General features: G+C 25.4%; 1 protein-coding gene across 1 annotated transcript in view; it reads left to right on the plus strand.

The window, feature by feature from the left end:
* Positions 1 to 27,193, plus strand: part of LOC129966074 (nephrin-like) — a 679,668-nt gene that overhangs the window by 615,123 nt on the left and 37,352 nt on the right. Inside the window, exons 19-20 of the mRNA XM_056080443.1 lie at positions 18,592 to 18,691; positions 24,705 to 24,820. Of these exons, the coding sequence (XP_055936418.1) occupies positions 18,592 to 18,691; positions 24,705 to 24,820 (216 nt within the window). The remainder of the gene's footprint in view (positions 1 to 18,591; positions 18,692 to 24,704; positions 24,821 to 27,193) is intronic.

Here is a 27,193-nt window from a genome sequence, read left to right on the forward strand (position 1 = left end):
CTAACAGTATTTAAAAAAAAAACACGAATAATATTTTTTCAATAGAAAGCAGTAGGTATCATGTAAAAAATACATTAAAATTTTTTTAAATTAATTTAATTATTTTAATTAATTAAAAACGTTTTTTTTTTCCTTTTCCTTGGGTTTATTTTGACCCAAAACTTAACTAATGGTTCAAAAATAAATTTAAAAATTCATGGTAAAATAATTCTGTTAATAAAGGGTTAATGTACAAGTACAGTTTAAAGTAGCATTTTCAATTGATGTTGTTTATCAAAATTGTTTAGCATAACTATTTTATTACTATCAAGATATTGGTCGATAATTTCATTTCCAAATTAAGAATGGTGTCTATCTAATTAAGAATGAAAACAATAAGGTCTGCTTAGGATTATTCCTCAAGTGCCTTTAAAGAGGATATAAATTAAGCTTAATTAATCTACAAAATAAATTATTTACTAAATAATTTACTTTGTTGACTAAATGTTTTACCGTATTGTTTCTTGAAAATGGTAATGATAAAATCAGAACTGGTTAAAGAAACGGTTTCGATATTTCTTCAATTTAAGAACTTTTGAAATGGAAAACCAGGATTGTGACAAATTAAACAGGATGTAATCATTGTTCCCTGTTTAATGTTTAAAACATTAGTCAATGCATTGAAAATAAGAAAGTTTCCTCTGCAGACGGATACCACGTGATTAATTTGACAGGGGTTGGATTTTGTATCATTTGTTTTAAATGGAAATGGAAAGCTAAACATAGGCTTTGTTTCGATTTGATAACAGTTCTCATCATTACAAGAATAGTTGTAAATGAAACAGATTTAATTTGTAGGTCATGTATTTTGAAAGTTAATGCCATTTTTACAAAACCGTTTCTAGCAGACTGCGTTCTGATTAACATGTACAAAAGCGTTGCACATTGTCTAAATGCTAATGTAAATTAATGTTTACGATACACATTAATTATACATTAAATTTCTAAAAAATAATCATCTTTCTAAAATGTATTGCTTTTAGCAGACAATGGATTTTTATCTCAATCTAATTTAAATAAATGGTACTGAAGAAGATATTTAGTTTAATTAAATTAATTTAATATTTAAAAGGAAATTAATTTAATTATCTCCAACAGCATTAAAAATAAGATCTTACAGAATGAAAGTTGATACTAAAAAAAATCTCTTCATTTAATTAAACAATAGAAAGTAGCAATAATCGCCTTTCCGAAGAAGCATAGCATGTTGCATAATATAAAAATGAAATTATATTATTCAGTATTCCACAATATTATAGAATATTGAGAATATTTTTTTAATATCATACAACATTGCACAATATATGTGTGTTTTTACTAGTTATAAAAATTCTCTTTGATCATTTTAATTAAAATATTTATTCCTGCTCTGTAACAATTTTCAACGGAAAATAAAGAAAAAAAAAGCAATCTATATTTAAAAAAAATTTTCGCATATAAGCAGTAAGTAATTATATTTCAAACAGCGTTTGACTTTTATTATTTACAGGCTTCTAATAAATTAATAATTGCTTGCCGAGAGTAATTTTCAGTTAGAAAATTCTGTGACAACAAAGGCTTAAATCAAAAGACTTAATTGGTTATTTTCTTCATCGCTTTTTGTAACTTATTCAATTATTGTTTAGCTTTACGGCGTCTTATTTTTCTCTTTTTCTTGTTTTTTTTTTCCTTCCTTTGATTTAATAGAAAATAAAAGATGATACGCAATAACTCCCTTTATAACGAATGAAATGATATATTTATGTGTATATGATATATGCTTTTTTTAAAAGTTTTTCTTATACATTCAAATCAAAGTGTGCAAATATTTATAATCGACAAATTTCATTCAAATAAATCCATTTATGAAAGTGCGTCTGTTTTGCCACAGAACAAAGACTAACAGGCGCAGCTCTTACTTTTTTTTAAATAAACACAAGGGCTATTACCTTACATTCATTTTTTTTGATTTTTTATAATCTTTTAACTACTACTAGCTAGATAAATTCGAAACAGAAAGTGAATCATGGGAAGCATTTAAAGCTAGAATTTATAAAATTATTTTTGTTTAATGTTCATTAATGTTAAGAAATACACTAACAAATAAAATCATAAACGAATCATGCATTTATTGATTATTGGATTAATATAAATTTTACTACTACTATAACTGAATAAACTACCAACCAATTTTTATGTAGTCTTCTCTAAGACGAAAATTATGCATAAAAATTTGCAACAGTTTCAATAGCTAAATTTTGATTTTTGAGTTTGTTAGAGCACACTATATACAGAAACACTTTAAATTAATTTGGAAAAAATGCCAGCCTGTTTCCTTTTTCAGCAAGCGCATAGAAGTAAATATACTACATGTATACCGCTTGGTGTTCTTCTAGCTGCAGGAATGTATTTTCTTAGAATAATATTTAATTCCCGTAAACCAAAAAGTTCATGGATGTTAATAAAATGAATATCCATTTTTTTATAAGCTAATTCATTTGGGTATTCACCTTTTTTGCCATATTATGCGTCGTTTTGTTTAAGATACAGTATTCAATTCTCCTTCCATTCTACCTTAGTTGTCCAAGAATTGAGATATCATTTTCTTTCCAAGAATTAGATATCCGATATTCAAAAGACCAATGAATCCAATATTTGATTATTTTAAAAGTTATAAAAGCAAACAAAATTACAAAATTAAACGTAATTGCATTATATCTCGTATTAAATTTATTAAAATAATTTATTGGGTAGTCGATGTACTTCTAACAGTTGAAAGTCTCCCCAACCATTTGAATTATATATTCTCAAACAATCTATGTTTTAATTTAATTAGCTCTCGTTCTAATTAATCAGGACACTCCATGACTAATTAGAAATTAATGCTTTATTGAAGGTTACTCAAGTAGCATAAAAAAGTCGAAGCTCGTTCCAGATAAAGTAAAACGCAAATATGGAGTCTTAATTTGCAATCTTCAATCCGCAAATGTGTCATTTGCATACTTAAGAATTTCACATTAAAGAATCCCGTCAGTTATCTATCTATAAATGAAATATCATTTTTTTTTATTCCAATGCGTTGACTAAGGTATTTAAATATTAAAATGGAAAAAATGGCTCTAAATTGTTTTAAAAAATTGCAGAGGAAAGTAAAAATAAATCTACTAAAATTTACATGCATATATATTTTAATAATTTTTTTTTTAATTTTCATATTCATTATTTTTAAATTTTGGATTAAAAAATATTTTTCTCGTCATCAAGGGAAAATCTTATTAATTTCATTAATTTCCACAAATTATTTTTTTAAATTAATTTTGATGCTTATAAGTTTAAAACTCTGAAATGACCTGAAATATCTTCTTCAGGTAGGATATACTTCGCCACAAAATGACAATATTCGTCATTTATGAAGAAAATAATTAATTTAAATGCCCTATATGATAACATATTTAATATTTATTTAACATTGTTATTTAATCAAGATTATAAATAAAATTGGAAAATTGCAATAATTATTAAAAATATTAGCCTTTTTATTCAGTTTCAATTTCAACAATATGAATTCATAATTATTTAATTTTAATTGTGTAATTTCATAATGAATGTGTAATTTTATAATTACTTAGATTAAATTTTATTGTAAATTTAAGAATGGTATTTACATAAATAACTAAATTATTGAAAAAACTTGGTTGCTTAATACTATTTTCCAAAATACATACTACTGCATTTATTTTACAAACTAAACACAGTATGAAACTCTACTATCAACTCTATACTATTTAGGAACATGCTACACAAATTATCCAGCATTCTTTTGGCAACAATGTTCAAAATTATCTAAAGGCTTCTACGACATGTTTAAATACGAATACGTGATTTATACAAATAAATGCACGTACTTTAGATCATTAATTTTTAATCATTTCAGCTTCCGACTAAGCTCTTGTAGTAACATTTTCTTAATAAATTTGCTTAATTTGAGCATTGTAATTATATGCTGGATAATTGTAACTGAGGAATAAATTGAACGTTAAACATTGTTTACGTTAAACATAATTTGCAATTACTGTTGTACATGTAAAACGTGATTTGTAGATACTGCAGTAAAGTATAAACGCTAATAACAAATATTTTAAATTAAAAAATTATTTCATAGGATTATTATTTCTGTATTTGAACTGAGAATTTTTTTATTACTTTCGTAAAGACATTTTCCGTAGTATTACTCAATTTTGGATCTGAAAACAGCCATTTATATTTTAATTTACAGATAATTTTATTGATAAAACTATACTTTAAATTATTATTCAAAAACCAAATTTTCTATTTTTGTGCAATTATAAAAATTTATTTAACATATTTATACATTTTTTACACTATCCGGAAAGCGAATATAACTTTTCAGATCTCTTATGAAACTCCTAGCTAAAGGGTGAAATCAGAGCGTTTTTAAATAAAAAAATTGGCTGTAATTATGATTTTAAATAAATTGAAAAACAAATAAAAAGAAAACTAATTATTTTTGCAAAATAATGATGGTATGTTAAGGATTATCTTTAAATATGAATATAGCTGAATATGCTAAAATGATATAAATTATATAAAAACATTTTGGAAAAACACACATTTAATAAGGTATAAAAATTTATTTTTTAAATTATTTTCAATTATTATAAAGTACACATGTTTTTAATTTCATAACTTAAGCGTATATATATATATATATATATATATATATATATATAAAGAAATCTAAAATATTAGAAAATTTAAAATGTCTGGAAATTTTGTTTCATCCATTGCTAAACTGCCTGTGAATAAGGTTTTATTCGCAAGAAAAATATCTACATGTCTGCAAAAGTGTTTTATTTAAAGTGCAATAGTTGCAAATAATGCTGTTTAAGACTGAACCCTTTGAACTTGGAAGTCCGTTCGTGGTGTGGTCATACTTCTTGCATTTTATATTTATTTCTTTTTCCAACATTTCCTCTTTCAGTAATGAAAAGATGTTTTGTAATCTATTTTTTAATCAAATCTTATCAATTATTAATAATTTGTAATTAATATTCACCCCTCCCCCTTTATCTGTCACTTACATACGTTTCGGGTGTTAAGTATCCTACATAATCTATTCATGTTTTTCTTTCAAGCTTCGTTTTGATATGTTTAGTTTCTAAAAGTCATCCCGTTTTCACACAGGAGTATTAACATAATAAATGCTATGGTTGGTGAAATTTCATCATTTGAGATTTTGTTTATTATAGATATAATGTTGTTTGTTTAGATATAATGATCTTTGATGTAAAATATAGTAACCTCTACCATTTTCCCAAAACATATCAATAATTCTGAATCTTGATTCCTTTTAGTGAAAGATAAAATGTTAAAATAGTTAAAGAAATCTTCTGAAAGTAGTATATAAAAAAGACTTTTAAAGAAAAAAAATATTCCACAGATTTAGAATAATTAATCACTATTACACTGACTTAAATCTATCAAATTATTTATCACCATTTTAATTAGATTCCTAATATATTTTTTTCAGTGATTTGGAATGTTACAAACCCCAAACACATTAAATTCATGCACGTTCTTGCGAGTCAAAATAATTAAAACAAAACAATATGTAATAATTTCTCTAAGATTAACACATGCCCTACATTCTAAGAAATGCAGTTTTCTAATATTGAAAGGAAAAAAAGTCAGTTAATAATATCTGCGAATGTATCGAATATGTCTTCTTCATGAGCGATAATGAACAGCAGCAGTAGCAGAAAAACGAATAAAACTTACCATGAATAGCTTGTTACTGAGCAAATCATTTTTTCTGTAATGGCTGAGGTGACGGAGTGATTTGGTGGTTCGAAGTTGATACATTGTGAATTATCATTTCTTAGATGCAACTACGAAGCTTCTATAGAATTAAAAAAAATCTATATCTATATTTGCAGGTTTATGAAACTGAGACTTTAATGAACTAGAAATAGTTTTTTTCCATCATAAAATACTTGAAGGCTAGATTTTTATTAAATTTTGACTAGGATTAGAAAATTTAAATTTATTTTCTACTAGCTAATATATACAGTGTATTTGAAGATTAATATCCTTTCATCACAGTGTATAAACTACGTTATATATTTAACTTAGAAACTCCTTTTGTATAAAATATTTCAATGTACAAATCCCATTTTAGGATTATATATTTAAATGAAAAAGAAATTTGTAACAATAGTGGCAGAAATATTAATAGTGCTTTAGCTCAAAGTCTTAACGTCGCCCCATAGTGGAGTACTTACATATAAATTTCTTTCTTTTAAAAGCGTCTGTATTAAACTTTTTAAAAATTAATAAAAAAATTTTTAAAAAGTTGCACGGAAATGAAATTGGCACAGATGAAAGGGTAAAAGGTTTCATTTTTTGATGGTGTAAATATTTTTTCAATTTATCTAATTCAAAGATTCTATGGAAGGAGGCAAAATTTTGTTTAATTTCTCACAGCCTAATGTAGTTGCTAACGACTTAGTTTGTTTCATTCGATTACAGTCTTTTGACACTTCTTGTCTTCGTTTCAGCGATTGATTTATGCTTAGATTTAGGTATTATTAAACCAATGAGTTGAAGCAAATGAGTGCCTGACAAAAAGAGTTTTATTAAAACAAAGAGTTAGAACATAAATTAGAGCCTTAACAATAGATCATAATTTGTATAGTTGTAATCGCATTTTGAATAAGTGTCAAATTCAAGTTTTGACACTTATTCAAAACAGTCGAATTTAATTTTAAAATTCTAATATGGAAATAAAACAAAAAAAATAATGCAGCACACACACAATTATAATTGCTATGTGTTTCAACTTGTCAAAAATCGAAATCCGATTTCTTAGAAAATTAAAGAATTGATATTGATATTTAGAATAATGCATAAAATTAAATTTGTTAGTCAAATGCTGTGTTTTAAGTCTAATAATCAAATATATCATTCACGCTTTGCATTTTTGTCTTTAGTTTTAATCATAATACATTGCTGAATGAAATAATGGAAAGAAATGGTTAATTCAATTTTCCTTTTCCAACATATCTCTGCTATCTACCTGTCTTATATATGCAACAAAAGGTAGTGATTAGCTTTAATTTTAATTGTTTCATTTTTAATTAATTTTTATGGTTTTGTATACCTCCTTAAATTTTCATTTTGTTTGCATATAATCTAGCAAAAGAATAAATTCCCCGTTTAGGTAATAAGTTTAACCATGAAGAGAAAAAACGAAACAGAATATTGCAACCTATTTTACTTTTATCAGTTTAGAAAAGTGACTAATATGTAACCATAGTTCTATAAAAGGATATATAACGTTCTTTTTAAATATAATTTCCTCAAATTAACTGTGTTCATTTCTTATTCTTGAAGAGAAAAGTATCAAAATTTGAGAACTCTATTTTGGCTTCAAGATTTAGTTAAATCTTGGATTAGTTCATAATTATGTTGTTAAAATATTGTATTGCTATCAAGAATAAACAAATGTACAAAATTTAAAATTATAACGAATCAAGAAGTGACAAAATTCAAAGTGTTTGATGAAAGCATTTGAAAATGCATATAATCATAATATGAAGATTTACTTAAAAATAAGTAGATATATTTATAAAAAATTGAATTTAATTAATTAAAAATTATTTTAATGAAATAGTTAATAAATCATTAATAAATACTAATTATTTTAATGAAATATTCAATAAACCATTAACAATCGGTTGACTTAAATACACTTACTTGTGATCTTTTTGGAAATAATAAGTTCTACATATAAATTCTAATAATATTCAATAATCTTAATCAATCCAATGATCTTATCAATGTACAATCATATTAATACGTCCAAGTGTGCCTTTATTCAATTTTATTTGTCTCTTCTCACTAGTTTTCTTTTATAATAAATCTGGACTTCTCTATTACACTTTCCTTTTATGTGATTACTTAATATGCAAAACATATGTGTTTAATACATTTAGCTGTACGAAATATCAGTAAGCTGTCATGTAATTTCGAAAGAGAATAAACTGTCTGGCTTTCTTTAGGCTTTCAATTAATATACAAATTAAATTTTAAAATTATATCACAAATTAAAATGTGTGAAACTGTAAACTTTTCATAAAATGAACATCTCCTGATCTTCAATTATTAAATGGATATTTTCCAGACATTGCATAAAATTATTAAATATATTGTAGCAATATATAATAAGATTACTAAATATTGTGAAACTGGTATATACAGAACTTGAAATTAATTTAATATTCAAGAAATACATGATTAAGAAAGCGTCTGAATAAAATTTGCTGACGAAATTCAAATGATACTTTCGAAAAAAATTCGTTATATTTTTCATATCTTTTTCCTACAATTATAACTTTCGTTTTTATAAAACCAGTTTAAATTAGGCTGTGGAAAAATATTAACATATTTCCCTTAATTCAATTTTTTATCATTATCAGCTGAATAATAAGCATTTCTAATTATTAATCTTGACTTTAACATAGGATTTTATTATACGAAAAAATATATGTATGCTGAAAATTTATCATCCTTTTATTTCTTTATAAAAAGACAAAAAAAATGCTTTTGAAAGCTGTCAAGCCTCATTTTAGATTGAAATTCCTACACATGTAACTTAAAAAAAAGCATTCTACGCGTTTAAATGGGACCTGGATACTTTCCAACGTAATATCGACTTTTCGAAATCTTTCTTGTTTCTCATGGGCTGACATTGCTTGCAGAAAACCATTTCAAAATGTTTCTCTTTTTCCGAGAAATGTTTTTCTTTTAACGCAATGAAATGGCTTATATGTGGTGTTATTTTTATTTACCAGTTATTGAATTTTTTTGGATAATTTAATGGATAGAAATACGTTTATGCTTTCTAAAAGTATGTTTTAATTTTTAATAAAGAGCATTAGTGTTAAGGAATAAAATTGCATTCCGCTTTAAATATGTTTTAACAATTGCTGACATTCAAGCCTATTATCGTTTATGTTTCTTCTAATTATGTCTAGAATATATTGTATTAAATCTTGTAACAAATAACGAATAAAATTATTACTTGCTCAATCTTTACATGTTTTTATTTTCTCATGTATGAAATATAATAGAGATAGTACTATAATTGTCAAAATATTCGAAAAACATATTTTTGTATTTATGTCTATTTCTCTGCAAGCGCAATAACTCAAAAATATTTTCGATTAGACAAATTAAATTTAGTATGCAGTTTTTACTGTCAAATTTTTAATGAAATCTATTCAAAGACTGTCTCTCTGTCTAAATAGAAAGAAAAACAATTACTGCAAAACGTTATATACTAAAGCAATAACATTTGGTATTTAGTTTTAACATTTAAAGTAAATTTCTGTCAGATTTGAATTAAAAATTTATCATGTTAGCTGTTTGTCGTCTTGTCTGTCTGTATGTAAGCGCAATAACTCAAAAACTCAACTAATTTAGTAAAATAATTTGAGATTTTTATACTAAAATTATCGTCGTTCTATATCCAATTCTGGTTTTAATTGATAGAAAAAGTATGTTATTAAAAGTATGGTAAAAGTATGGTATATTATTTAATTGATAGAAAAAAGTATGGTATTATGGTAAAAGTATGGTAATAATTTGAGATTTTTATACTAAAATTATCGTCGTTCTATATCCAATTCTGGTTTTAATTGATAGAAAAAGTATGGTATTAAAAGTATGGTAAAAGTATGGTATATTATTTAATTGATAGAAAAAAGTATGGTATTATGGTAAAAGTATGGTAATAATTTGAGATTTTTATACTAAAATTATCGTCGTTCTATATCCAATTCTGGTTTTAATTGATAGAAAAAGTATGTTATTAAAAGTATGGTAAAAGTATGGTATATTATTTAATTGATAGAAAAAAGTATGGTATTATGGTAAAAGTATGGTAATAATTTGAGATTTTTATACTAAAATTATCGTCGTTCTATATCCAATTCTGGTTTTAATTGATAGAAAAAGTATGGTATTAAAAGTATGGTAAAAGTATGGTATATTATTTAATTGATAGAAAAAAGTATGGTATTATGGTAAAAGTATGGTAATAATTTGAGATTTTTATACTAAAATTATCGTCGTTCTATATCCAATTCTGGTTTTAATTGATAGAAAAAGTATGGTATTAAAAGTATGGTAAAAGTATGGTATATTATTTAATTGATAGAAAAAAGTATGGTATTATGGTAAAAGTATGGTAATAATTTGAGATTTTTATACTAAAATTATCGTCGTTCTATATCCAATTCTGGTTTTAATTGATAGAAAAAGTATGGTATTAAAAGTATGGTTAAAGTATGGTATATTATTTAATTGATAGAAAAAAGTATGGTATTATGGTAAAAGTATGGTAATAATTTGAGATTTTTATACTAAAATTATCGTCGTTCTATATCCAATTCTGGTTTTAATTGATAGAAAAAGTATGTTATTAAAAGTATGGTAAAAGTATGGTATATTATTTAATTGATAGAAAAAAGTATGGTATTATGGTAAAAGTATGGTAATAATTTGAGATTTTTATACTAAAATTATCGTCGTTCTATATCCAATTCTGGTTTTAATTGATAGAAAAAAGTATGGTACTAAAAGTGCATATTTAACTTTCTTAATTATGTTATGAATCATAAAAAAATTCACGTGCGGGGCTTTGGAACTAACCAGAAGAAGTGGTCTCTCATAAACTTTCTCGCATAATATAATAAAATTTTATTCCCTGTAGGTTGGAAACTGTTATGGATCTTAATGAAGGCAAAAAGCTCTATTAATAAGTATTGATAATAAAAATTAAGCTTTAATTATTCATAAAGTTTAATATTAATTATTAACAAAGCACTATCGTGCTGTATTAATAATTAAATGGATTTAAGCATTTTAGTACATCTATCATGAGATTTTTAAAGAGTTTTAGGAAGATTAATCGGAGTAATGCGGTTAAATTTATTCAAAAATTGAATTGGTGTTTTCAGCGCATGTTTCCCCACAAAATGAAACCAAAATCTGACACAGAAATACGATTTTGAATTCAAAATCACGCAACAAATTTGATACATCTAAGACACTACGTGTTTAAGTTATCGCGTTTATATGCTTCTGAAAGTATAGACCGACAGACAATCAACGCTTCGTCGGATTTGGCTCAAACTTTGATATATATTTATACTACAGCTATTAAATTTATGGACCGAATTTTGTCCATCTAGCAATTTTTGTTTTACAGTTAATGTATTAAGTTATATTCGAAGAACCGGGCATTCTTTCTCGGAATGTATTTTACTCTAAATTTGATTTTTTGAGTTACTTTGTCACAGATGGATAAGCAGACATAATGGCAAAAGTGTGCTATTCAAACTCAGGTCGGTCTAAAATGCTTAGATTCGGCAAAATCTTGAGTTCAAATTTTTGACGATTACAAGACTTTATCCGTACTTCATATAAGATAAAATAAAAATTTGAGCACTCATAATATTCAAATCATTTTTCAAGAACCAAAATATCTATACAGAGAGGAAAATATTTCTATTAAAGAGCCCATTAAATAGTTTTGGATATTTTACTCTCGCTGGTTTAAACTAGATAAATTGCAGATTAACTATTAGAAATATTTTATTCATTTTTTTTAATTTTCTGCTTTCTAACGAAAAATTTAATTATGTGTCTTAAATAGAAAAAAAAATACCCACTTTTGAGGGATTTTATTTACAATTTTTGATGGCAGCTACCGCAAACTGAACCTATCTGACAGACAAGCAAATGGCGGAAGTAATAGGCATTTTTAAAAGAGACCTAATAGACAAATATTGTTAGCCTAATAAGCCACGAGGGGAGTATCTTTCTTGTCAAACATCTCCACAACAAAAAAAGACCGAGAATTGTATTACTCTTCGAAGAAAATAGAAATCCCCAGCGTATCCATCTTATCTACCCTTCGTACAAATCATTTGATAAGATGTGTCTTTTTGGATATCAACAGAAAAATCAAAGCATATATTTGTTTCTGAGTTTACTGGATATTTCATTTTCATTATTATTGTTACAAGTTATTAAACATAAATAATACGTGTCAGAAAAATTATAATAAAATTGGATATTTATAATCAAATTGAAAAAATTGATAGTTTAACTGCATCATTTTTTTTTACTTCAAATTAAATGATTTGTTGTTAATTTTTATTTTTATTCCCATATGTTACAAGAGTTTCAATGTAATTTTATCTTTTATTTATCTACATACTTTAAAATCTGAGTAAAATTGTGTTCTATTTGCAAGAAATCAGTTTAGAATAAAAATCTATGATAGTTTAAATCAAGTAATGCGAGATCATATTTTCGTCTCGAAACAAATGAACAAAACCACATCATTACATAATTATTAAATAACTCATTTTTCAATACATATTCACATGTCTAACAGGATTCTAAATATTATGCAACTCTTTAATTTCCTTTTACAATTTCATTTTTAATGTCATATATCACATTCTAAAAGTGCATTTTTACATGCTTGCTATTTTAACCAAATTTGCTCAGTTTCTATGTGTCTTTCCCTTTTTCGAAAGCTATATGCTTCTTTAAAAACTACATTAACTACATTAATCCATTATTATTTTGTCAGACTATCAAATCATATTAATTTGAGTAGTTTAAACAAAACTTCAGATAATTCTAAAATTTTAAACCGTTATGTTTATAGATAAAATAGAAAAAAGATATATTTCTAACTCTATAAAAACTTGAATTTCTGATAATTTTATTTCTGTTTATCTATTAATATTAGGCAAGTATTCAACTAACATGTAAGGATAATAATGTTATTAAATATTCTTAAATTGAAATAGTATTCGTTCAAATGTTATTTAAACTGTAAGTTAAGAATGCTGAGGCAGGGTATCCCCAAAATAGAGGTATGCATTTAAATAAATATTATGTAATTAATTAATAAATTAAATCAATGTTTCGTAATTTATTTAATGCATCATTTACAGCCATAATGTGAGTATCTTGATGGAATTCTAATTTGTGTTAAAACGATATTACGAGGCTCCTTATGGCCATCATTAAATATAGATGGATTACAATTACTTATCTACTAAAAATATTTCGTTTCTAGGCGAACAACAGCTACGTTTGTCTTATTGAGTTTTGGTATTGAAAGCTATTTCTTCATAATGAAAATGATATGATTAGAGATGTTTCTGATTTCAAAAGAGGGTGATATAAACAATGCAAAAAAATAATGATATTAGTATGAAATAATAAATGAAATGAAGCTTTCAGTTTCCAGTGGGATAATTTTTTTTTGTTTGAAAAAAAGAAATATATTTAAAAAGTTATTTGCTTGTACATCCAACATACAACTGATCGTTTTAAATCCTCTATTTCATTTTCGTGATTTTTCATGTTAATAGACCATGGTGAATTTTTACCATAGTGAAAAATTCAAAAGAACAAATTCACAAAATTCTCTAAACTCTCTATCCAATCACGCAAGCAAAGGTTCAAAATTTCCTTTGAACTACTATTTAAAAAAAAATAAGAAAATATTATGAAATCTTTTCAAACTATGAAAAATCTCAAACAAAAACAATGATAATTCAAAATCATCCAATGTCTAATAAAGTTATATTTGTATTAATTAGTTTTAGATTTGTATTGATTAATTTTAGATATGAAATTATTTTATTAATTATGTATTAATTAATTTTAGATATGCAATTTATAGTGTTGGAATAATTTTAGATATATAATTCAGCAATCGCGATCTGTGTAAATGACATTTCTCTTGAATTAGTTATTTAAATTATGCGCATATTCCTTGAAATATACTGTATATCCACAAAAATCAGGAGAAAGGTGCTAAAATGTTATTTATATGCAATACTCATATATATTCAAGTGCTTACTTTCTCCACAACATTAGTTATAACTGCTGCAAAGAATCTAAATTATTTCAAGATTTCCTTGGAAATATCTTTTGAGATGTCCTAATTAAAATACATTACGTGTGAAGAAATTTTAAGCAAGAAAAGAACATTTTTTGTGTGTCAAAGACCTTCCGCACCCTTGAAATTCCACCTCAACTAATTTTTCCAAATGGGATCCAGTACTTTCCTGAGCAAGAACAACAATTAATAATCCTCTGAAACAATCATTTCCCTAAATAGTTTTGAAGCCAAATTTAAATTTCGCCCTCATCTCTGTGGAAGTGGTCTATGCCATGGCATTTACGCACTTCTACCTTGCCTAGAATATGATGATGAGATTTTGTAAGGTAATGCGACTCTTGGAACGCGTGGAATGAATTGAATGTTCTAGGAATGCGTTCGTATGTTGAGGCAAAAGGGGAAATGGTTGAGGTGAATCATTATATCCTTTTGTAAAGCTAGATTTATCTAGGAACTTCCTGAGTCTAGAGATTTCCCGGTGTCTTGCGTCCGGATTTTAAATGAATAGCAAAGGAAAGTTGTTAATGCGGAATTGTTTGAATTAGATAGATAAGCTTTTAATTTGGATCTTTTGAATACTTTCTAATTTTAGTGATTTCGCACAGCTGAGTTGTTTTATATAAAGATAATTTCATAATTTTAAAATTAAAAATTGTAAGTTATAAAGTTAAAGTGGAATTATTGTCTTGGTCTCTTTCATATTTTTCAGGACGGTGGAGATTCAGGGAGCCATTATAGTCATTAATGTTCATTTCATAGTTTTGATTTTGAAATTTTATTATTAGTCCACTACAAAATGTCAATATTGCTGAAAATATTTCATTCTTCTAAAATGCCACTTGTCTTAAAAATAATTAATACTCAATATCACTTCCATTTTTCGATTTGAAATAAGTAACTTCTTTCAACAGTTTTTCTTTTTCCTTTCTTCCTTTTTCTTCTTTTTGTAAAATCGAGTTTTTTTTAGTAAATATTTAAATAAGGTAATATTACTTGTATGACAAGTTGATTAGTTAGTACGATAATTGCATTGTTGTTAATGGATGTGAGACGAACGTATTCGTATTCGGATAATGTCATATAATGCCACCTCACAACATTTTGAGGTACCAGTGGGTTATAAACTTATGGCAACCTTGCAAGTACCACAAAAATTTACGAGATGGCGTGCTAATACTCATGCTAATTAGCATGAGAGTAGATTTACAAAGACTCTAATAGTTTATTATAAAAAGTGTCTTTTTCTCAGTAAAAGGTTTTTTTTTTCAGGAAAGACATATATATATATATATATATATATATATATATATATATATATATATATATATATATATATATATATATATATATATATAGACTTAAAAAGCAAAACATTATCTAAATATAAAATCTGATCCAAATCGGCAGAGGCATTTCCAAGATGCACGAAAGAAATTTATACATAAATACAAGAATTGCTCTTTCAAAATAAGATAAATGAAAAAAATGATATGATGCCATCTTCTTTGATAAAGTCAGGCCATCACAATATTTTACTTTCCAGAAAGTATTTTAACCTGAATTTCCTGTTATTGCCTCATATGATGAAAGTAATAAAAGACAAAAGATATGAAATTATTGTTTTGTAAATGGCATTTTCACCAACTCAGTAGTCCTGTATCAGGTATAGCTATTTTAAGCAGCATAATAGATGTCATGATATTTCAGACTGAGTAGTTTTTAAATATAAATTATCTTAATTATAAAGTAGTGAAAGATATATTCATTTCCTAGTATATTATGTAATTTTATTATTGCTTCAAAATCATGGTATGACTTAACTTTAACTCATTTTTATTCTAAAGATTGTGCAGTTTTAGGAATGGTCGTAAAAAGCAAATAAAAGCATTAAGCAAATAAAACACATATTGTATTAGTATCATTTTTCATTTATATATATATATATATATATATATATATATATATATATTTCTATTTCTGTTATTACTCTGAATGCACAAAATATAAATTCTATTCTTCACATTTTTTATCAAATTATATTGTCAGATTTTGATACAAAATTATTTATACAGAGTCACTTTGAATTTAATTATGAGCAAATTATTTCAGCAGAAATTTTAAAATCAGTGACGTTTAAACCAGATTGTATGTTTGTGTTTTGGGGTGGAATATTGATTATTTTTCTTTTTAAAAGAGTTTACATTTGTAAAAATTTATCAGATGCACTCTTAATGATTAATTTTTATAAAATATTCATAGTTATCTACTGAATCATAATTATAAGGAAATATTTTTTTAGAGATTCTTAATTTTTCTTAAAAAATAATTCACCACTTTGAATCCATTTTGTTTTAACCAGTCAGTATAATATATATATATATATATATATATATATATATATATATATATATATATATAGAGAGAGAGAGAGAGAGAGAGAGAGAGAGAATTCTAGACATGACGATCTGAGACTTTTAGAATAACATATATTGGCTGCTATTATCTTTAGAAAAGATGTCCAAACTACTACATTAATGACATTTCCTCAATGATTTAAGATAACTGAAAATGTAGAACACAATTGCCTTCAAACTTATCCAAGTCGGAATACAATATACATACGAAATATTATATTGGTATCTTGGATGTTGATTATCTTCATCTAAAAGAAAGATAAGCTATAAAACTAAAGCCTCATTTGGGGTGCAGAAAATGTATATATAAGCAAGCTTTTCGATAAATGGCGAAAAAAAGTATATAATTTCCATTGCTCGAAAATATTTATAGAAATCTTGAGCATCGCTATTCTCTTATGGCTTTATACTTTCAGTATGAAAAATCAGAGCTGAAAAAATCCTGAAAGTATATCAAGTATATTACTAAAAGTATCGAAAAGTCCACTCAAAGGAACTTGATTTATCCACTTCTTAAAAGACTTGAAAATATAAAATCATTCATTCTTTGAATTCTTAGTTAAATAAAATGGAATAAACACTATAATATTATGATATGACCAATTTCACTTATTTCTCAAAGAGCTGGAAGTTTTGTATATTTATGCAATTAGAATAAAATATACTATTTAACAATAAATTCAATCTCAATTATTTGTTCATATAAATTAAATGCTAATTCCATATGACTGGTGATACATAGTGAGAAATTTAAAATAATGGATTCCAGAAGTCCATAATATTTTTAATATTTGGATTCAAATTAAAGATCAAATTAATTAAATTGAAAGAATTACTTTTTTGTATGTATTAGTAATAATTTTCTCTTTAAAAGAAGTCCTTTTTAAATTTTGATTATGTCAATGTATCCTATACTATATATTTATACACTGGAATGCTAAAATAACGTCTCGGAATGTGCTATAATTCAAATGGAATAATATTTGATATGTTTCAATGTCTTTTTTGTTATCTTAATTTATTTTGAAAAATAATAATATTAAAAATATCACTTTATTTTACAAACGGACTTAAGACGAATTTTTTTCCTGTGCATTTTTCTACAAAATAATGCGTCGTGCATCTAGGAATTTTGTGAAATGTAGGATTTGGAAAGGGAATTATTGTTTCTATATGAGGTGTTTGAGAAATATGCAATATTTTTCTTGTTATCTTATGATGATTTTAATCATTAGTAATGTTAAATTATTAATATCTTGATAGTGATTTAAAAGTTCTTTAATTCAAAAAAATATCCTGAAATGCTTTATAAAATGAATCTGAAGTTATATTAGAGAAAAAAAATAAGCTCAATAAACATAAATGAAAACCTACTTTTATTAAAATCTTTATTTAACTTAATGAAAGGTATCTAAAAATAGATGAAAGCCTATGTAATTTGATAAATGTGACTCAAAATAATTTATCAATAAACAATAAGTGCATGACAGATTCAAAGAAAACTGATTAATTTATTAGAAAAATATCATTCAGACCAGAAAATTAATATCATAAAAATATTCCATTTAGTGGATAACATTTATGGTGTTTTTGTTTAATCAATCTTTCGTTTATTTAAGGGGAGGGAGGGTCTTCAACGGAATAAAAAGGAATGAGTAATGATTTGCTTCGGCACCATACTACATATTCAAAAATAAATAATTTATCAAATTTATTAAAATACATAACAAAGATGGTTGTATTTTATTCCTTAAAATGATATGTATAAAAATGCACCATGTAAAATGCTGTTTAAAATATAAATATACTTGTGCTGTTCACTTGAATTAAAATGCTTCAATTTCTAATTCCAAGGTTAATAACAAAGATGGTTGTATTTTATTCCTTAAAATGCTTAGTTAAATATGTATAAAAATGCACCACGTAAAATGCTGTTCAAAATATAAATATACTTGTGCTGTTCACTTGAATTAAAATGCTTAAATTTCTAATTCCAGGGTTAATAACAAAGATGGTTGTATTTCATTCCTTAAAATGCTTAGTTAAATATGTATAAAAATGCACCAAGTAAAATGCTGTTCAAAATTTAAATATACTTGTGCTGTTCACTTGAATTAAAATGCCTCAATTTCTGATTCCAGGGCCATTCCGTGTTCACAATTGAAGATACTTACAAAATCGATAAACTTCGTACTAGACCACTGGATATTGAAGAAAAAGAGCAGGACAACAAATCTATAGGTAAGATTTTCTTTATTATTTTTTAATATTTAGCTCATATCATGAATCAAGATATTCTGAGATATTTGTCTTCATATTTTCAAGAATCAAATGATCCCTTTATAATATCTCGTGCATGAAGTAAACAAAAAGGAAAAAAATCTAGAAAAAGGAAAAAAATCTAGAAATCATCGACAAATTTTAACTCGAGATTTTGAAGAATCAGATCTCCCAGAATCCGAAACACAAATATTTGAATTTATGTCAATTTGTCTGTGAATATGATAAATCAAAAACGCTTTAACTCAAATAAGTGGAATTTGGAATATAAACTGAGTATCGAATTTGTAAATGTTGTTATTTTCGATGAGATTAATTCTCAGGAAGTTTCTCCCGATAGATTGAGCAGAAGAAGTTTCTGCTGATACTGCTACGTTCAGTGTTGGCGAGGAGGTCGGCTGTACATAAGAAGAAGATTAAGTACAAATGAATACGGTGACTACAAAACGAAAAAAAAATGATACAAATATATCTTCTAAAGTGTAGATTAGTATCAATTTTGCATGAACCAAGTTAACCCATTGTAAGGCAATGGGAAGTATGTTTCCCACCAAATTCATCTATCATTGGGAGAAGTTATGAAGATTGGCATAAGTTCTGACAAAGTTTTCAATAAGACAGAAACTAAGATACTTCAGTACTTTATCTTACACAAAATGGTGTGTCTTGATTTGTTACTTAATTATTAATTAACACACTAAATTAATTAATCAAATTAAATTTATCTAATAAGTTAAATGAATCACTTTCTTTAAGCCAGTCTCATTCCTAAAAAGATTTTACTATATTATGACTAGAAAAAAAACGCCTCTTGAAGGATTAAAGAAATTGATTATCAGCCAGTTATTTTTTTTTTTTTTCGTTTTTCATGCATACAAACACGTTAACTTCAAAATAGAATGACTTAAATAAATATATCATTTATGTGATTTTGTAACTACAATTTTGTGTCAAATGTGGATTAAATAGGTCGAAAATACACATTGGGTTTTTTTGTTGGTATATTAATCAATGACTAATTAATAAAAAATTATGCCAATGCTATGCAATTAATACACAAATGCGAGGTCTCTTTACTATAATACAAATCACATATCTCTATAGTGTAAAAGTAAAGATCTGCAAATGTAGCATTCGTGGCCTTACCCCAAATCCGCAACTTTATAAGAGGGCATAATACAATAGCGGGGATAGCGGAGGAAAATAGCGGGGATACTATTTTCTCTGGTGTTCGAGTTACGTGGAATTTTACTCTGCTATTGATGCACTGTCAAACGATTACTTTGGTTAAATAGCTTCATGACATTTTTTTTCACTTTACGATAACATTTAGATTTCCTATTGTAAATTCTACTTTGTTTAATAAACTTGCATAAATTTTTTTCAATATAAATAAAATCAATTGATTGATTTCTGGTATTTCACCACATTATGGAGAAAAATATTACATGTGAGTATCTATCTATTTTCGCTTTACAAATCAAACAGTTCGATTTGGCGATGATAGATTGTTTGATCCAAATTTGGAGCAAATATACTTTGAAAAATAGGAGCTATTTTTATTTTAAAAAAAAATTAGTTAATTACTAAGCGTGCGAGATCTTGACATTTTTTTTCATAATAATCCATGAGAATATTACTGCAGAAAATTGTTTTTTTTTTTTAAATTTTAAAATGCTAAAATATCCTGTTACCGAAATTTGAGCCATATTTTAAATTATTTTATATGCATAATTGATGGCAGTACCTTCATTTTCGCAATGTATTTATATCTCTGCCTTTGTTTCACTAAATATTTTTGCTAAGAGATTATGAAGAAAAGTCGTACTGATTATCCTATCAGTTCACATGAGAAAAAGAAAAACTAAACTATAGTACTACGAAACAAGAAAACAACAACCAGAAATTAGAAAATATATCAGCCGAACAATTACATATCCAATGACATTGCGATGGCAAGAGTCTAGATTCCACGAGGAAAGTTTATAAACAAAATAAAAAGAGTAGAGTAAGCTTTTGAAAATAAAATATTTTCTTTTTCTATCACAGTCTGATCCTTAAAAAAAATATTTTTTCTGCAAATGATGAACATCAATTATACTTAAGTAAGTGAAATTAAATCCAAAAAAAAAATATTTTACAGGCAAAAAAACTCGTCATCAGAGGTAGTTAGTAGTAAATTTTATAACCAGATGAAGTTAAATATAGTTTAGAACTTGAAATTTTTTAAATGGCGAAGTCACGATCTAATTAATCTCAAAATATTGAAAATTGCGAAAAGTTTGAATTATAAATTATATTGTATTCTTTGTTATTATAAAGTAGTAGATATAATTAAAGAATTTAAAAACTTCGAAATATCTCATATATAATGTTGTATGTTTTCTACGGCTATCTTTATTAAAAATTTAAAATTTTACTTTTATTAGAACAAAAAAACAACATGTCTTCAGTAAAAGTGTATTAATGTCGTTACAACGCGTGTTTGTATAAATATAGATGTTAAAATAATGAAAATTACTTTTACAAAATTTATTCCAAAATATTTTTATAATTTATTAATTTAAAATTAATGAAAATAAAATTGATATGACTGAAAAATAAATGTTTAGTTTTTAAAAAGATGTCAAAATATTATCTTTTGCACTTACATAATCCGAAGCTAATAAGGAAAAAAATCTTTAAAATTAAGATTAATTTTTAATTAAAAATATCCAATTAAAAGTTTTTAAAACTCATGTTTGGAATTGGATTATTAAAAGAGAATTAAATATATGGGGATTTTATATGTGTAATTAAAAGTACTACAATCTACTTTTAGCATTGTTTCCAGCGAATATTAATCATACATAACGTTGTTTACAGGAAGTCGATCAGTTTATAAATATTATTATATCAATCACATGAAAATTTATGCAATTAATATACGTACAGTAAATATAAAAAGTAGTTCTTTTTGTGTTTGATAATTTAACTAAAATTATTCAATTAATATTTTAAAATGTAATTAAAATTTATGTTAAAAACTTTCATCTATGAAAGAAATATATCTTAGAAATATATGAAAAAAATATTATTTGATTCGATATATCTAATTATATTAAATTTGCAAAATTATAGCTGTAATTACTAAATTATTTATTACATATTTTATCTTAAATATATGTATAGAAATAAATTTATTGCATATTAAAACGCTTTTATTTATCCTTAATTCATTCATAGGTTCATAATTTAGAATTTTGGAATAAATATGAGTGTTAATCATTTCCCGATGGGAATTTTTAAAATGTTGCACACTTTTATGTTCTTTATTACACATTATTTTAATAATTTCTTTTTTATGCCAGTGCCTTTTTTAGTAACTATTTTCCATGGCAATATACTATGTTAAATGTAGATTTATAAGTTACTTTTATTAAATACATTTTATTTAAATTACTGTTAATCTATTTGCATCATTTTCACGTCAGTAATTTATTCTTAATTCTTAACTGGATAATTTTATTTCAGCAAACACCCACTAAAATTTTCATAGCAGGAAAGTTCCAGCATACAAGCCCATCTAAATATAATTAAAATAACTTTACTTCCATAAACGGTTTGAGTTTCTTAATCACGATAGAGATAATTCAAGTCCCAAAAGGATGCAGAGACTTTTCAAGGAGATACAGAGTTCCAGATTACATCTGCAGTAACTTCCCTTCATACATTACCATCGCATACATCTCCGAATTTTACGCCTGAATTCTGCATTCGGTGCAGCGAGTTATACTATTTCCTCAAGTCAAGATGTTCGGCCGCAGCTGCGGGACTCATTTCAAAAGGGCAAAATTTAAATCTGAAAAGGGACAGCTCGGTTTCATTTCGAGATATTTCATTTCGTATGCGAGTTTATAGACCAGGGCCAAAAGTTATTGCATCCAAGCTGCCTGACGGAATCCTTGCCTCTGAAAACTTAGGAGCAGGTTGACTCTTAATAGACCTTCTCTTTTGTGCTGATATTGAAATTTCAACTCTCAGTTGCACAAAAATCCTGAATGCTGGCTCCCGGGAGATCGATAATTTGGTATAACATTATATTGACTGAATTTAAAGTTGTGTACAAACAAGATATCAGATTTTAAATCGCAAAAACTTTTGTAAAAATGTTGTTTGTGATAAAGTTGTAAAGTTGTTTCACAATTTTTTAAGAGAGATGTTTAACAATTAATAGATTTTAATGATTTCATCATTTTAATTGCAAAGATTGATTTATAAATTTGTTCCTAGGTATTTTTGATTCGTAAGCATTGTTTATATTAGTACAAAATGAATAAAATTCTCTAAATTAAGTTTTACTTTAAAAAAGGGAGAGTCGAAATTGTCTGCTGATATGATTTGTTTTAAAACAGCTGGATTGTAGTTCTGTGAACATTAATTATGCCAAAATGGATCAATTATTCCTATGTGAGTTTGGTATGGAAACTTGGAGACAGTGACGACTTTTTAAGTTTCATATTCCTTATTTGATCGTTGCAAAAAATTACTAGATCCATTCAGAAATAGCTTCCAATTGTATACAAAAAAGGGATATAATCTCTAATAATAAGAAGCCTTTGAAAAAACGTTTACATAAATGTATCTGAAATAACGAAATTGTTTTTTATCAAAAAATTGAGATCACATGATCAGAATTTCAATTTTTTTCTCATGTGGTCAAAAAAGACCAAATGAGAAAAATCAAAAAGCCATGGATATGTTTTAATTGAAATGTAATAAAATTTTAATATATAATTATAATCTAAATTTATGATTAGGAACGCTTTTTTTTGTTATTATATAAAAATCAATTTTTTTTGTCTGATCTTGATGAAAAAATGTACACACGCTTTTTAAGACAAAAGAATATACACATAGACATAGAATGTCCAGCTATATCTTCCAAAAATAATATTTAATAAAATTATTTTTACATGGTCTTAAAATTCAAAACATTCCTTTTTTATTTATAACAATTTCATTTGCATATTTAAAATAAAATTTTTAATCTAAATTTAATATACAATTTGTAATATTACTTTTAATGTTATATTGTAATTAAAATTAATTTTCCTGTTCAGATAAACTATTCAAATGCATGTTTTTGACAAAGTTAAGAAATCGCCTTTTCTGAATATTAATTTCAAATTATTCACTTTCACTTTTATTTCGTAATATAATAACGATTTAATCTGTACTCGCTAATAATTTGTGGCGAAGTAATTTTATTAAACTTATATTTTGTTATTTTTCCATATAGCAAGCTCAAACTTTAATCATATGCGTTCAAAATTAATAGTTTAATATTTGGGAAAGTCAATAATCAGGATGAATAAACTGGACACCTGAAGCAGCAATGTTATTAATGAATGTTTAAAAATCGTCTGCTTTTTGGTATTTCTATGTAATTAATTTTCATTGCGCAAAGTTCTCATAAGCGCTTGCTATTCTAATTTGTCTTCCATGTTTTCAACATGAAATATATTTTCTCTTTCAAGATCTATGCTATTGAATACAGCAATAATACACTATAGTATGAGCCTACAAAACATAGAAAAAAAAATCACTCATACATGTATAGAGAGAGAGCATAAATTAAGATTATAAAATGACACGTAAGTTTTTCGGAATCTCTCATGTAGAAATGGTGTATAATTCAAATTTATCTAATAATCATTAAATTTTAAAGTATTGTATTACCATTTCAAATTAGAACTTTAAAAAAATTTAAAACTTTAACACATTAAGAAATGTTTGAAAAAATCAATCGCAATATCCTAGTCCAAAAACTAAAAGAAATTCAATTAAATAAAAACATGAAATAAAAGCGATGGAATATCTTGTATTTATCCATTCTCTTTCTGGTGTTTTTCGAGTTCAATAAAATAGATCTGTTGTAATAAAATGATGCTCTTGAATTTCTTTTATAACATTTTGTTTTTTGGTTTTCCAGATGGTGTACTAAAAGAGACATTCCTGGAAGAAATTCACCCTCCCCTAGATAAAACAAAGGACGATTGTCCAGATATTTTAAGAAACGAGAATTGTCTCTGTTTAACCACTTCAAAGGTAAGTTCGTTGTTTTGATCCCTCTAAGCGAGATTCTTTTTCAAAACATTGAAGAATGCGAAAACTTCAGTTAAAAATGTATTGTTTCTGAAAAAGAATTTTTAGACTTCTTTTAACTCGGAGAAATTGAGAACAGCTTTATTTTTAAGTGAGGTCATGCTGTAGAAATAAATATTTCACTCAATCTTATTCCGAAGTAGGAATAGATGTATGTCAACTGTACATATATTTGAAATTGTGAGTGAATATGAATGAGTATAACTTTTGCTCTTTTTTTGCAAATCTTCCAAATTTATAAATGTATCCCAATTTTTATAAATGTATCTTAATTCCTTAAAAATATATGTATTTATTTTTATTTATAAATGTCTTAATAAGTTAGTTTTCTTATGCTAATAACCATCGTGAAATGGTATATGAAATGAAATCCTTTAATTTGGTGCAGTGTGGCCAGTACCGGCATCTGTGCCATAAAAAGATAATAATAATAATGCCATAAAAGTCAGGTCATTTGAATTATCCAATTGTCTTTAAATAATTTATAAATAGCACAACCTTATTAATGATTGATTCATTCGTATCATATATTTAAATAATAATGAGCGATAATAATAATAATAAGTGATTTCTCTTTTAAACGTAACTATTCACTTGAACATAGAGGCATTTATATGAATTCTCCGTTTTGAAGTGTTTTCAGGTAAAAACTAGGGAACATAAAGGACTAAATTTCATATAGAGACTTTTTGAATCTTGGAAAATTTATCATCTACCTCCCCCGCGTCCCGCCCCCAAAAAAAAAAATCCTGCACAAAACATATAAATACCTATGGAAAATATCTCGGCCCTATTAGAAAGAGGATGTTTTCAGTGGGTGTTATTTACTGAAATATATAGCATCTAAGAAAATTTATAATGTAATATTTTGGTAATGTTCGAGTAACAAAATGCTCGTACATTGAAATGACCGACATACATTGTAAAGTTCAAAATAAATACTCTTTTAGTAATCAACAGTAAGATTATTTTTTTAATGTGGGATGATTTTACGTTTGTATATAAGATAATATAATATAATATATATATATATATATATATATATATATATATATATATATATATATATATATATATATATATATATATATATATATTGTTATGTTTAGTAATACAAGATGAATCACATAAAAATCGAATGTCGCGGACATAAATAAAGACATTAATCAATTTTTTAGTGTAAAACATTCAAAATATTAATTTCCTAAATTTTACATGTTATGATTATTTTGCTTAAACTATTTTTATTTTCAAACATTTCGAATGTATTTATCAGAACTTACTTTAAGAATATTTAGAATATTTAAAAATCTGTCTTTATTTTATCCATTTTTATCATTATTTATGCATTTTATTCCGCAAATTTTTATTATCGCAACATTCTGAATTTTTGTTTTATTTTGTACAGTTTTGCATCCTTTATCAATGTATGTTCTGAAAAGTTTCTGATATTTTTTTTCTTTTGGATATTTTTCTAGCAATCTATTCCACTTTTAGTGTAGTGTTTCATGCTTAGATTATCATTATATTTTCTATTCTGTTGAATAGGTCTTCATATTTGTACACATAACTAATATTGCGGTATTTTATTGAGCAGAACTATAATACGTGTTCATAATGAGTCTCATTAAAAAAAGATTTATTTTATTTTATTTTTATTTAAAGCTTCGTAAATATGATTGCTTTGAATTCATTTACAAGATCATGTATTAATGACACTTAAAGAAAATTTGAAATTAATCCAAATATAATTCAATAATCAGTTTTATATTTTTCAAAATTCTTAATTTTTTTTTACAATAATTTATAAACAAATTAGAATTTGTTATAGATTTACGCAACGAATATTGCAAAATATCAAACGCATTTATTAATTCAGCAACATGCACATGAAAACATTGCAGTAATTACTTAAAAAGAAGTTGGAGGATATATTTTACTTTAGGATAGAATTGGATAAAAGATAAAATAAGTACTGATATCTAACGTAATTAATATACGAAAAGTATATTATTTTTTTTTGTTTTATAGCAGCCTTAACTATAAGCCGTATAGTAAAACTTAGATATATATGTGTTTGAGAATTTGAAATTGCTCTAAAATTTTCATTAATATACCTCAAATTTAAAGGAAAAAATCTAATAATTTCAAAAATTTAAATTTATAGAAAACTCTATTGATTGTAAGCAGTATCTCTTCAGCTTTCATCGTTATTAATGGTTTCACTATTTTTCCTGTTACTGTAAAAAACTCAAAATAAATAATTATAATCTAGTGTTCATTTTAAACCTTAAATATTCCAATCCATAACAATTA

This window comes from Argiope bruennichi, chromosome 4, assembly GCF_947563725.1.
Source record: "Argiope bruennichi chromosome 4, qqArgBrue1.1, whole genome shotgun sequence".
Taxonomy (NCBI): Eukaryota; Metazoa; Arthropoda; class Arachnida; order Araneae; family Araneidae; genus Argiope; species Argiope bruennichi.